Raw genomic sequence first — 15,508 nt, 5'->3', positions numbered from 1 at the left:
TATTTCGATTTAAATTAATTTGTAGAAGCGTTTTGAATTTCTTCACCTACTTTTGTGGCTCACTTCACTTGTGTTGACTTATTAGGACAAAATAAGAAATTCATTTACTTTACTTATTGATGGGTTCAATGAAGGTCTTCTTGAACCAATATTTTCTTTTTTCGAAGTACAAAATCAGCATTAATCATTGTCACGGCAAATAACAAACTTTTGCTATTCAATAAGATCGAAATTGGCCCAGAATATCTAGACACTTTATCTAACCTGGATTTAATTTATACTACAAATACTCACTCATATTATGGTTGTCTTTCTTCTGTCTGTCTTTGGCGAGGGCGTGCATGTCCGCGTCTGAGAGGAGCGCGCAGTCCCCTGCCACCGAGCTGGCGGCGGACGGCGGGCCCGACGACGACAGGGGACCCGCCCCACTGTCCAGGGACAGGATGTCTTCTAGGAACTCATCCGCCTGCAAAAATACGTGACAATTTAGTATAATTCATTTTTTCTAGTTTAATGTTTAATTATTCAGTCATGCAGATGTACAGGGGCATAATAATAATATGCATAAAGAATACAATAGATGAGATTTTAGGAGAAATAAAGTGGACTTACTAAAATTTTATTCAAATGAATATGAGTATGAGTCGTTTACAATTATAGTTATTATTTTAATAATAAAAACCCAATGTTTCTCATGAATATGACGAAACGTCTGAATAATAACGTTTCCCCATTTAACGATTACAATTAACACTTCATGAATATCTGTTACTTTGAAGTATTTACTAATAAACAATTGATTTATTGAATTTTAACGTATTATTATAGATGCCCGTATCATTTCTTAGGAAAATAATTCCACACTACACGGTCCTTAAAATCAACTTTTTTTAGAATATTTTGAATTTTATCAACATCAATCCATATTGGAGACTATCATAGCATATTTTTTTTCTTTTCCAACACTTAATAATATTTCGTTTAGGTTTAGATTTAAAGAGCATTATTCTCATAAGAAATATAATACATTTACTTATAAGTAAGAATATTACTTAAGTAGTCTCTATTACTCATCGCGATAATATGTAAAAATGTTTATTTTTAAAAGTACTTACACTTTCAATTAAATTTCGTGTATCGTAATTCTTAGTTTAATCGTTAAATCCTATTTAATAGACAACTTTCTATCGTCATTAAAAACAATAAAAAAAACGTACTTCAGAGTTAGTGGTGCCCACGGAGCATATGCCCGGACTGAGCAGGCTGGAGGACGAGGCGCGGTCGGGTGAGGCGGGCGGCTTCGCGCCCAGCTCCGGCGCCGACTGGGTCGGGGCGCCGCGCGTCGTCGACGACACCTGGCCATATTTTATAGTCATTTTAAAAAAAATATATTGCAAAATATTATTTGTAAGTAAAATTACATATCAGGAAATTATTGGTTATTTATATTTTCCATCATTTAGACAGAGAGAAGAAACTAAGAGTTTGTCAATAGTGTATAATAATAATACTGCCGACTGCTATTCTTAGGATCAAGTTTCTAGATTCCATTTTCCAGTTTCCTAACTTAAATGCAATCCATTCATTTTAATCAGTATCGTTTAGTTGACTGTGTAAAATTTTATCAGGAACGAAGAGTTGACAGCATGCCAATGTTACAAGTCCGCATGTATACCTAATGTTTACAAAGTGTAAATAAATAAATAAAAAGTTTCAAGGATGATCTGGTACTGACCTGTGTCTGTGGCTGGAAGGACTCACTGAGGTACTGCCGGACCTGACTCTTCTGTTTCTGTATCACGTGATACCTGGTGGGGTTCTCCAGAACTGTTCTGACCTGCAACATTAATAATAGACTTTATTTTGGTGGCATCAGGGTTTAGTGTTCCTAAATTACTATGTAGTTGTAATATCTCTTTAAGATTACAAAATCTTTCTAAAATTTAAATTAAGAATGTGGCTGCGATGGCAATTTGTAAAACTTTATTCTATGCATGAATTTTTTTATGATCTGCTTTTATACAAAGTTGATGTGTTGTTTGCAATACTATAAACTACACAGTTAGGTTAATAAAAACTTGATAAAATGCATTATTCTGTTCCATGTACTATCTCGAAGACTCTAAATTGCTAATCCTAGTTGAAAGAGGTTGCAATGTACGCTAGAATTCCTCTTTCTGTATCTTAGTTTATGGAAGTTTCAATGTGTCCTGGATATTGAAGTTCCTCACCTGAAGCACCTGTGGCGGCAGATCCACGTGAGGCGTGATCCGCGGCACCTCCGCCGGTGCTGACTTCTTCTTCTCCTCATCTTTGAACTGGCCGGCTTGCTGTGCCTGACAATACCATGATAATATGTTAACCATCGTACATTTTTCAATGAAAATCAGATCCTATCCGAAAAGATGATTGAATTATTATAGGTACAATTTATATTCGAATTATATTCATCACACAGGGCGTGTAAAAGCAATTTGAAAACCAACAAAGGCTATAGTCAGAGAGTAACTGTAGTCACATAAGGTATGTGAAAATTAATATATCTTTATCTACTTTCTTAACTTTTCCTTAGCCATCTAGGTATCCATAAGCACTTCTGATCTCTCTAACTTATTCGTTGAATTTCTATTTACCTGTGATTCTCTACGCAGCTGCTCCTGCGCATGCTCTCGCATCAACTGTTGCTTCAGCTGTGTGCGAGACGTCGGCGTCAACGTCTTGAATGTAGGCGGGCTGTAACAAGGAAAAGTACTCTGTTAGAACCTTGTACAAGATTTGGAATCTTATAGAGAACTAGATTGGAATACAATGTGTTATTGTTGCTAAAATCGTACAACTTGGTCAAGGATGAATTTCAGTAATCCTTGCTTGATTTAAGACGCTCTTGCAGCGATGTCGGTTGTCGTTCGAAATATTTTTCACAGTAAATTCTGGGGGCCCTAATTCGTCTACAGAGGCATATTCGTCTTTTTGATTGCACAATTAAAACGCCCGTAATTTCAAAAAGACGAATTAGCCCCTTTAGACGGAATAAAGGACCCTGACCTTACGTAAATTTTTGGTAATCAACAAAATAACAAAGAAATGTTTGAATAATCTCTAAAACAATAAAATTTAACGAAACCGTCATTGGCAGATAGGACTTATCGACTAAAAAATCTAGGCTACATAGCGTAAAAAGGCCTAAAACTTTTACTGACATACAGCGAATTAATTTGACACATAAAACAACACGCGGCCCATTCATGTATCACCAAACATTAGCAAAACAAAACAGTAGGTGTTAGACAATAGCGTCATTAGTATGGACTGCGCACACGCATCGGAGCGGCCACTATCTTCAATGGAACTGACGGATTGTCACACGTAGTAACAGCTGTCAAGGAATACAGATGGACGGGAGAGATGACTGGTGTGTTTTGACAGTGTTGGTGAGCTTTGCGTGGCTTTTAATTATTGAAATTAAACAATATTTCGGATTTTATCGCGCTTTTAATATTATTAGTTTTCTCGCGACGCGACGTTTCGAATACTTTGCAGCCTTCATAGTCACGGGGGGGACTGAGGTGTTGTTTATCCGCAAAGTTAAAATATCTACCAACATTTTACAAATATACAACTTTTTAAATTTTAGTTGTTGGTGGTCCGATCTACGCAAAATAAGCTTGTCTTGAAGTCTGGCAGCCGGTCTTTTGGGTTCAGTATCAGCCCAGAGTCTGGAATTTGTGTTCGATATGGCGATAGGCTCGCTCTCTATTCTATCATTGTACAGAAAACACATGGTGAAACTGGTGCTCTGGTTACAGATTTACCTACCTTTTCGGGAATGAAGGCGTATAGTTTGATTGATAAATAACAGTTATCTCATATTTAAGATACGTTATACGATACGACAAATCGGAATGACGAAGTTCATACGTCACACTTGATAAATATTATTTTAGTTATAACGTCAGCCTTTTGTATTCTTGCGTAACCTTATTTTACAGAATAAATACGAACTATGCACTATGCCACAATACTTGTTTCGTTCTTCTTAAATTAAAATGGCCAGTCGTAAAATGTCGTACGATATATCGTGTCTGTTCTAACTTGTGATGTATCTGGTTTGTGGGATTGCAAATCGCATCGGGCTATAGTAGTTAGGTAGTGTTTTTAGAAATACTTAAAGGATCTTAGTATTAAAAAGGATCTTAGGATCTTATTTGGTTTTTATGACAATTTACCATATGCCTTTTAAAAATATATTTAGTTTAACGGATGACGTGTCAGCAGTGAGCAGACTTGCAAAACGAGTCGGGTTCGACGCCCGGCGCATGTACTTTTACGTCTTGATTACTTTCGTTTTGTAATGAGATATTAATGGATTTTGGGTATCCTCATAAATTTGCCGGCACTTTACGACATGAATAATGTTATTATGAGTAAGATACAAGGGAAAACAGTAGCTAAACATATAACTTCGAAATACGATGAATTATTTGATACCATACTGCACTTCTCCATATAAAATAGTAGATGTAAACTCTAATGTTTTCTTTTCCTTTTCTAATGAGACAAAATGTGTTACCTATATGTTTCACAATAGGGATTTCGGGGAAGGTGTTAGGCGAGGTCTGTTAGGAATGGGTTATACTGCAGAGTAATAACGCCCTTAGAATTTATAAACAGAGCAGACTTTATTTACTATAAGTTGAGTTTTACGCTACATCGTATGTATCACCGTTACACCATTTTTGTTCTTGTTATTTTCCATCGCTATGGAAACTCCAATGACGTTTACAATATCAGCCAGCTAAAGTGATATAATATATATAAAACCTTTAACAAGGTCCGCTATTTATTACGTTGCTCCCTCCTTATAGTACAAGGGCGTGCATTCGGTGTAGAGACCAAGCGAATAAGAATTGCCCCAGGGGGATAATCCCACGTTGACCAAGAAGTACACTAGCAAAAGACATTTCTGGACTAAGACACCTTTTTTGCACTATACTGCTTGACGGCAGGAACGGACAATGCAGTACGCCTACCCAGCAAGACACAAATATACTAATCGTAATTCACACTGTCCCTGATTAACTAGGGTAAGTTTTATCTTAATTATGGAGTTTATTTACCATAAGCATGACAAATTTACTCGACTGCACCTGATGGTAAGCGGTGTGGAATTAGTGTCGATGAAGGAATGGTAATATCCCTGACCAGTGGACACAATTATGCCTGTTGGAACTGGATCTGCAAAGGCTGATCTCAGAACGCGACACACTTGGGCCACTAAGGCGGGTTTTAACACCTTGTGTACCGTGGTCGCTATTCGGAAGTAAGCAAGTACCTTGCTTTCTAAAATTTATCCACGTGGATCCGTCAGCATATCCTAAAAAATCATCATCAGCTATATGAACTCCACTGTTGAACATAGGCCTCCACTAAAGACTTCTAGACGGACCAGTCAAAAGTCTTGCACCCAGTATATAATTTATGAATAATCCGTTAAACCGTCCCTGATAACACTACCTATCCCTGTAATGAGTTACGTGCATCGCGTCCTAACTGTGGGTTTGACCCCCACGGGAACAGATTTCGTCATTAATTAAATATGGGGGGCGCGTGCGCCGAAAATCGCGAAACGCGTCGCGTGCAGAATATTAATAATGGTAGTGTTGATGAATAACTTGAGTTTGGAAAGTTTTGCTGAGGTTAAATGATGGTGTCATTTTAGGTGGTAGATTGGAAAACACACACAAAGACATATCACGCCGTTACCCTTAAGGGGTAGGTAGAAGTGCAACCAGCTTCGTATGTACTCGGTCGGTACCTATAAGTATATTAGGGGTTAGGTAAAGTATATGTGAGGGCTAACATCACTATCTTATAAACATAAAGCAACAGTTGTGTGCGCACAAGTCAGTTTATCGAAATCCTAAAATCCTTTTTTTTACCTCAAGGTTGAATGCGACATTTATTAGGGAAATGCACTTATATCATAAATACTTAATTATGGGTGACGATAACCCAAATTTCATGCAAATTCAGCGGTTATTGCGTTGCTATACAAACATCATATACTTTTGAATTAATACGAGTACGATTAAAATCGTCAAAATAAACAGATAGTCTTATCTACGCAGACAATGATTGCGTCAAACCGTCAATCGTCAAATTATACATTGCATAACTTACAAATTACTGCTGTAAACATACGTCAATGGGGGAAATGTGGAAGGATAATGGTCCTCGTAAAACCATGACGGTGGTAAAGATAAGGTCTTAGAATGTACCGAATGTGTACGAATCACTGACAGTTGAATATATTGCTCAAAATTTTACTTCCTCCATTATCTTACTATATAATAATGTTTGGATGTTTGTTAGAAGTAAACGTAAGAACAGCTGAACGGATTTCGATGAAATTTGGCACACGGATAGTCTGTGTCTTGGATTAACATATAGGATATTTTTTATCACGGTAATTTGCTTCTATGGGAAATAATGTATAAATGTCGCCTTTGTCGTACATGTGGGGCTAAGTGCTATAGTGATTTCGGGACTATTGTAGAGGAACAGGCTTTTCACGCAGGCGAAGCTAACACCTATGATAAACAACTTTATTGGTATTTCGAGATTACTGGAAATTTTATTAAAAAATATTTCGAATCATGTTGTATATTATTAAAGTTGCACGTCAAATATAACATAGTAAACCATCGAAATCCTAGAGACAAGTTACGTGAGCGAAGCAGATTTTGCTGGTGGTAGGATATATTTTATATCCGCATATAGCCATCCGCTTGCGTATATCCGGTTCCAACAGGGCAGCATAATTGTGTCGACTGTTGAGGAGTAATCATAAGTTTAAGTTTAACTTTAAGTAATTAACTAGTATAAGGGCGCAATGTTTAGGAATACAGTCTAGTTTTTATGCTTGTATATTTTATAATTAGCTTTAATTTTAATTGTAATCTGTTTTGCGTCTTAATTTTATAAAAATAAAATAAAATCATCTCTCGTCAGTCGACATTCTATTGGACCCCACTCCACTTACCATCAGGTACAGCGTGGTCACTTGGCCACGTGGTCAAAAAGACAAGATTGTATAAAAATAATATAATAGAAAGATTTGCACCTTATCTAAGGACCCTAGTAAGCTTATTCCCCTTCAATAGGAAATGGAGGGGGGATAGTATTTATGTCACAGATCAGAAAATCCGATTCACTTTTACTATCGTGGCTACAAATGACGCAACACGACAATGTTTGCGGTTGTCATAACGATGTCGCGTGACAACCAAGTTAACGGCGCCGCGAGGCCGCACGCGACGTCACACGTGAATTGGACAAATTATTGGAAGTACTAGCATAGTAACGGGGATATAGTAACGTAGATGATTCAAATATTATTGGGTGTACTGGTCTAGTAACCGAATTGGGCTCTAAACAGACATATATAGACTATTGCAGCTAGCTCTCAAACTGTAATCTGCACGCCGACTGTAATCGGGCTTTTATTGCTGTGGTACTAACTGCATTCGAAATCTGCTGTCGGAGTGCAGTCGTACTAACTGCATTCAAACTGAAAATCTGCAGTTGGAGTGCAATTGAAATGCAGTCCGCCTATCTATTTCACTTAACATCTAATCAAAATGACCAGCGCAGAGGAGTGTCGTGATGCATTTGAAATTTAATGTTCTCTGTCTTGTATACAATCAGACAAGCAATTTGCTCGTTTCAACTATTGTAAATATATTCCACGGTATTGTAGACAATGCTTTGTCTAGCCCCGTTACTACGATGTTACCTAAGGGCTAATTGGGCTTTTAACTTAGTGAGCTGACCTGATCTTTAATTTATATTGGGCTTTTACCTTGGTGAACCGCCCACATAATCCAGGGCTCAACACAAATTTCACAAAGTATAAGACCGTTTGTCATTCTCTCATCTGGAGTTTGATTGACGGCGTAAAACTGGAAGTCAAATATCTAACTGGGTTTTTCCTATCTCGAGATAATATGTTTGATAAGCTAGAAATACCGCCAAGGCTTTGTACTTAATTATTTATCTGCTTACTTCCACCGATTTCTGTGTAATATGATTCAGTATATTAATGGTGAAGTCGTAACATATTTTAGGTTTATGGGTATATATATACTAGCTTTTGAACGCAGTTTCGCTTGCGTAAAAGAGTTTTCCGAGATAAAAGTCCTGCTATGTATTTTCTCGGGATAGAATGGAGCTCTCTCCATACCATATGTCATGGAAATCCATTGGGATGTAAATTCGGATGAAAATCAACATGCAATAAGCCTTTGAAAGCTGATAGAAGGGATTGATGTCAAAAAACGAAAAAGAGACGCATTAATATCGTTGTGACGTCAGGGGAATTACGATGCGTGCGAAAGAAAGAGATGAAACGATTACGCTACACGCGCCGATTCTTACACGTTGCAATATTTGACATAGGAATTGATATCCCATTTCTTAACCAATTTTATAGCTAGTTACATAAAAGAGGTTATTTTTCTTATTATTTGCCGAAACGTATAGAATAATTGTTAAAATCGAACATACTAAAATACCATGTTAGTGCTGGTTGTCTGAAAAACACCACTTTTAGCGATATGATGTATTGTGGGACTTATTACAAAGATTGATATTGCATATTTGCTGTATGTGGTATGAAATAGTATTTCATTCATTCAGACTGCCAGTAGTAAGCATTTATAACATCGGACAGAAGTGGCTATAGGTGAAATTTTCTGAAAGTGAACAACATATATGTACTAATATGCATAGATGCGGTTTGCAAATTGTCTGGTAATAAGGTTCTACAGAAATTTTATATAAATGGGAGCTGGCAGGAATCGGCTTATATGGGCCTATCGCTATTGTCGGACAGTGAAACTGCAACGAAATAATCAAACAGAAATATTGTACAAAACTGCCTTAGTCATACTTAATCATTGGGATTAGGTGTTAAAATGACTTGCCCATTTCCTTATAACTTATTTAACACTTAAGATTTTAATCTTTATTGTTTAGATAGCTTGTCCATAAGTATAAGATTATCAGAAATCTTTATGGCGTCTTAGCGTTATTTTAACTATGATCGGTAGCAATTTCCGATAATTTTATCTTGTATCACAGATGATCAATATTTTTATAGTAGAGAGCAAACAGGAAAAGGTCGCTTGATGTAAGTAATCGACTGCCACATAAAAACTTTTATTTCTACGTGCTCGGTTTAGTGACCACGCTGTACCTGATGCTAAGTGGAGTGGGGTCCAATAGAATGTCGACTGACGAGCGATGATTATCCTTCGACCGTCGATACAATTATGCCGGCCTGTTGGAACTGGATATACATAGGCTGATCCCGGAATGCGACATATGGGCCACTATAGCGGGTTTTAGCACCTTGTGTACAGTAGTCGTCATACGGGCGGATATAAAATATATCCTACCACAACCAAAAAATGACACAAAATAAATATATTAATAACACATTGATAAATTTGGATTTCAAGTGCCGGCATAATTGTGTCCACCGGCAAGGTATCACAAGGTGTCGCTACCTGGACCCTACTTCACTTACCATCAGATACAATGGGTTCATTTTACCATGTCCTAAAACAACTTATATTATGCCAGGATCACTACTCTACTTACCATCAGATGCAATGTAACTTTACCATACCTTCAAAGAAACTTATATACGTCAGGAAAAGCTACAGCTTTAGACCTACAGGTCTAAGATAATCATCGTACAATATGACGTCGATGATTACAGCCCTTGATTGCCGGCAGATGACGCGGCGATTCGCACGCGGAAATCATCGCTTCCTCTCATTACACTAATGGTACGCACAGTTTTTATAAAATGCTGTTTCATAGTATTTTATAGTTTATTATTGTTAGACTTTACTGATTTATCAGGGCGCGTGGTACCGCATTTATAAAGCGTAGGCTGGTTAACGATCAAGTGTTTTACTTGATGTTGAGTGAAAAGTGAGTGAATACTGGTGAAAGCGGGAGTATGAAACGACATGGTCGTGAAGTTACGATCAAGCTCCGTTAATAAAGATAAATAAAAAGTATTTTTTATAAATAGATGACTTAGATGACGAAACAAGGAAGGCTTGCTTAATGCTTTATTATAAATACAATCCAACTAAGCTCTTGAAATAAAGATAAATAAAAAGTAATTTTCGCAAATAAATTACTTAAATGACGTGACGAGGAAGGCTTGCTTAATGTTCTATTATGTATCCAACTAGAACTTTAAAAAATACTGCGATAGCCTTTCTTATCACCTTAGTAGACAAACATTCGAGCGGTTCGCCTGATGGTAAGCAGTATCCGCCGCCATGGACTTTGCAATGCTAAAATATTATAATCATACTTAAGATTAAGCTAAGTAAATTTTACCATATCAGCTTATAAAATAACAAACACATACGCCTTTTATCTGCGAAGGGGTAGACAGATTACATTTCAGCATTTCATTATATAAGCTATCATAGTGGTGTAGTTGTGTTACTGTACGATTGAAGTGTCGAGGTCTCAGATTAGACCTTCGGGTAGGGCAGTGATATTGGGTTTTTCTACTCTGTATCAGCTATCAGCAGATAGACTAGATAGACTCGCCTCAATAGGACGAAATAAACGGCGAAAGTGGAAACACCAGTTGCGCCTCTGCCTACCCTTTCAGGGACAAAAGGCGTGAGTCTGTTATAATTATTGTAAATAACAATTTAATTTCTCAAACAATATCTATTTATAACTAAAGAATGCTCATTATTTCTAGCCAACCTTGCGAATATCATTGATTTCACTGTTGCCCGCATATCAACATAGCTCGCAGTTAATAGCAGTTATGAACGATATGGTTCCCACATGGCGGTTATAGCAATTAACCAGTTCATTGGCGTGTGGTTTAAGTGTGGGGCGGGGGCGGATGGTGTAGATGACATGTGTAACAATGATTTGACTTGATCCGTGACGCGTGGTTGATGTAAGGGCTGTTGAAGGATTCTGGATAATATTGCGACGTAGAAGAGTTTTGTTTTGAGTGGTTTGAAAGTTGATGTGCGTTTTTTTTTAATGTAAAAAGGTACTAAAGAGGGATTGAACCCGCTGAAAATGGTCAAGATGGTGATATCACGATCCTATAATACACTGTGGGGACACAATTATTATATTATCTTGTACGCTAACAATATACATTTATTTATCAATTAGCCTTATTAACCGACTTCGAGAAAAGGAGGCGGTTCTCAATTAGGCTGTATTTTTTTTAAAAACAATGTTATAATAAAAATTCATTTTAATAGTGATTATAATGAAACTTTTACAAGCGTGTAACTGATTGAGTATAATCATTGATATTGTTATCACTTATCAAATGCTATAACATTTCCCTAATCAAAGATTATGTATGCATACAAATCGACTTACATACGTCCTTTTTTCTCTAACTGTAACGTTGTAGCAGATGTCTATAATCTTGAAGGCTGTCTCCTAATATACAGTGACTTGATAAAATAATAAAACTTAATCGATACTAAAACATCTTTGTAATACTAATTTTAATGCCGCACCATAAAATTATTTTGGAGGTTCAATACGCTTGAGACGGGACAAAAGGTAGCCGTTCGAGAATTGAGAGTTTCTATTAATGAAAGAAATTTCATAATTGTATTTTTATTACATGTTAATTTTGGTCTTACACTGTTGTAAATACTGAAACGATTATTGGAAAATTAATGGACCTTTCATTTTAATTTATCAATGTCTGAATAGAATGAGTCTTAGATAACTGGTGATATGTGAAAGCCCGCCTGGGTAGGTACCACCGTAATGTCTATTTCTGCCGCCAAGCAGCAGTGTGTAGTCACTGTTGTATTCCGGTTGGAAGGATATTGTAGCCAGTATAACTACTGGAAATAATAAGATTTAACATCTCATGTGTCAAGATGGCGAGCGCAATGAAATACCAAACAATACTTTGTAATTTAAGTCATTCGATGGTGTATCTATTGTCGTATCGCTTACCACCGGGTGAACGGCAAGCTCGTCTCGTCATTCAAAGCAATAAAAAAAACAGTGGTAAAATACACTATGTCATATAACTACATAAACGTACTAAACAAATCGCTCTCATTCGCACCACACCCACAATCGCTGCCTCTCATAACCCACACCACACGCCGACCTTCGTGCAAATGATGTTCTTCCTACCGCCAAGGACAGTCGAATTGTGAGAGTGGACGGCATCATACTTCCGCGTCGGCCATCGATGACTGACCATTTGACATGCATGGTTTTATTAGTGTAAATATGACAGTATTGTCTTCTATTCCGACTCGTTCTCGCATTGGACTTTATGTGATATAGTTTTTGCCCGCGGCTTCACACGCGTGATATCTTTATTTTCTAAAAGCCTATAGCACCCAGGACTATGTAGTTTACTATTAGTGATAGGATTTTATAAATCGGGACAGTACTTCCAGAGATTAGCCTTTAGAAATAGTCGCAAATTAAAATGAAACTATTTTTTTATATTTCATATTTTTATTTTCTCCCGACGTTTCGAAGATTGCAGCCTTCGTGGAAGGGGGGGGGGGGTTGCGGCTGAGTGTTAATCATCCGTAAAGTCAAAGTTGCAATCTACCTAAATTTTACAATTATACAACTTTTACTTACTTGCCCACTGCTGAGCACGGGCCGCCTCTACTACTGAGAGGCCTTATTCGACCACGCTGGCCTATGTGAGACCTATGTGATGCGACTCCATAATTTCTAAGGTTACGCGAAGTCTGCAGACTGTACTGCGTAGGTATGTAGATTTGCAACAATGTTTTCCTTCCCTAAGCGATAATTCACAAACAATACACATATAACTTTAGAAAAGTCAGAGGTGCGTGTCCTTGGGTTTTGAACTTGCCGGAATTGGTCTCGGCAGTCCGTTCCACTTCCACCTAGGATATAAATGCTTCGACGTCAAGATGTCGAGAAAATATATTATGCTATTAATTGATGAAGTTGCTGAAATCAATGTCAACAATATAACTAATACACAGCGTCTGCATTATGCCCAAGTTTCTGGGTATTGATGCGCATCGAGCATATTATGGCCAGGTCAATCTTATGACAAGCTTCAAATCTGGTATGGACGTCTGAACGCGTTTATGTAAAATGCTCGGAGTGTCTACAGTATACAACAAAATTTAATCACTACACAACTCTAATATTGACTGGGCGAATGGCTAAGGGTGGAAGTCCGCCCGTATATATATACAGGGTCATTTTTACATTATATTACTAAATAAACTACTTTTTCCTTAAAATAAATCTCTACCATAGGTTATTTGAACCGTAGATGTCAAATAAAAAAGTGCAGTTTCGAACAAAATAAATATCAATAATAAAAAATACACGCCCTAGTGACACTATTACTACTCTAAGAGACTTTGTCGCAGCGGCAACATTACACTTTGAGTCAGAAAAACGAAAAAATCTTGGTAATTAGCGAAAAACTTTTGGTACAATTTTACCAAAGGCAGAAATGAATATGTAGTTTTATTTATAAACGCAATATCAAAATGACTCTGTATAAATTGCATAAATAAATACACATATGAAGTCAGCCAGCAATGTTGTACTAGGCCAGCGTCGTGGACTAAGGCCTAAATTTTCTCAGCAATGGAGGCCCGTGCCCAATAGTGGGACAATATATTAAAATACAGGCCCGATATTATTCTTTTTTTTAAATTAAACGTTTATTTTTATGAATAAACAAGGACAAGTATTAATATATTTCTATATATTTCATTGTTTAGAAATATGAATCGCGTCGTCGGCCGGATGCGGCTAGTTTTGTACTTGGCGCTCATTTAGATGCCCAGATAACATTTGCATAATTACCGTTTGTACTCCCGGCCATTCATAAGGAATGTGACGTTTGAGACAAAGTTATGTCTCAATTTTATGTTGCCCTTCCATCGGGGACATAAAAGTTGGTTGCAGAAAAATGCTTTGATATAGACTACTCTCGAATAAGAAACAATAAAGAATGCACACAGGATTAAAGCTTATTTCCGCTCGACGAATACATATGCTAGAAGCAATCCTGGAAAACTCACACACTCACATATTGCCCTGGAAATCGAACCCAGGACCAGGAAAGGCCACATCACTAGACCTATGAAGCATTATAATTACCATAAATAACAGAATACTCACTCTTTCTTGTTGTTGACTACAATGACTAGTTTCACTTTCCGAGGGCCCTTGGTCATTTTGCATATATCCTTGTGATTATCCGTCGGGCCCTGGGTAAGAATCTTTAATAGAGGAATGTTTTCGTCCGAAGCACCACAGCCAGATGGCCGGTCCCTCCGTCACCTCACACACATGCTCACTTTATTTCACACTATCTGTACACATCACTCAAGTCCACCAACGCTGGGTACGATAACAACGTCCTTTCTCGCTCGTATCTGGAAGTCGATTTTGTTTATAGACATGCGTGGATTAAGGATTTTAGCATCGATTCCGATTAACTATTATCTTTGAGTTATCGATAGTATATTTAATTATCGAAAGTACTAAATATTTCCACGATTGCGTTTGTTTTGCGTATTTCGTAATACATTGTAACATGTTAGTGAAGTCCTCAATATTACTGCCTGTTTTGTTATTTATTGTTATAAAAACTAGTATATTGTTATTTATTGTTATAAATGACATTCGTTTACAAAACTCATTAGTTAGAAACTTATAATTAGGACCGTGTTAAAACCTCTAGTAAAGTCGACGGCTAAGTTCTAATTATTTTTATAAACTGTGCGTTCAGCTTTATTCTTTATATGAGAAAGATATGAAATAAGGTACTATGCGTTTTATATATCTACGAATTAAAAATAATTGTAGCAAGGTTTCAGACAGAAGTCGATTACCGTACGTAATTTTACCAATCAAGGCGCGAGCTTTTAACTTCTGGCTAGTTTTGACTTAGCGCAAGTTGCATGAGTATTATTATTGAAATATCACCGCTAAAGTAAACGGATCTGGAAAGTTACCACGCAAATATATCGCTGCAAGAACTTGCTAATATAAACATTGCTTAAACGCAGTGTATTTTTGTGTAATATGCAAATCCGACTCATTTCTGTAGTGGGATTATGCGACAGATTAACGTATTGCGTCGTAGACTTTGCTCCATAAACCTGATTACTGCAAATACCCTAAATAAATCTTCTCTGTGCGTATTATACGCGGTACAACCATATCGGCGATATAATGATTGATCTAGTGACGTGTCTAATTACAGTGATAATAGCATTAAAGTTAAATAATTTGCATTTGTGACTTGCGTTATGAACCACGTTGGTCTCAAGTGATATCGCGATAAACGGTTGTCAACTGTACGAGTGCTTACGTTCTTAATTTTAAAGTTTACGTTAAATTAAATTTTCAATTCTTTATCAACCTGGGGATAGTAATAATATCA

At 36.9% G+C, this 15,508-nt stretch overlaps 1 protein-coding gene across 6 annotated transcripts in view; it reads right to left on the bottom strand.

The window, feature by feature from the left end:
* LOC115449086 (transcription factor EB) overlaps positions 1-15,508 on the bottom strand; it is a 90,882-nt gene that overhangs the window by 8,052 nt on the left and 67,322 nt on the right. For all 6 annotated transcript variants that reach the window (XM_030176803.2, XM_030176802.2, XM_037438612.1 and 3 more), the window contains exons 2-7: positions 14,239-14,495; positions 2,634-2,733; positions 2,232-2,336; positions 1,736-1,837; positions 1,218-1,355; positions 295-466 (exon numbers count right to left, since the gene is read on the bottom strand). In XM_030176803.2, coding sequence (XP_030032663.2) covers positions 295-466; positions 1,218-1,355; positions 1,736-1,837; positions 2,232-2,336; positions 2,634-2,733; positions 14,239-14,294 — 673 coding nt within the window. In that variant the 5' untranslated portion in view covers positions 14,295-14,495. The remainder of the gene's footprint in view (positions 1-294; positions 467-1,217; positions 1,356-1,735; positions 1,838-2,231; positions 2,337-2,633; positions 2,734-14,238; positions 14,496-15,508) is intronic.

Source organism: Manduca sexta, chromosome 3, assembly GCF_014839805.1.
Source record: "Manduca sexta isolate Smith_Timp_Sample1 chromosome 3, JHU_Msex_v1.0, whole genome shotgun sequence".
NCBI lineage: Eukaryota > Metazoa > Arthropoda > Insecta > Lepidoptera > Sphingidae > Manduca > Manduca sexta.
This window is presented reverse-complemented; position numbering and strand designations above follow the sequence as displayed.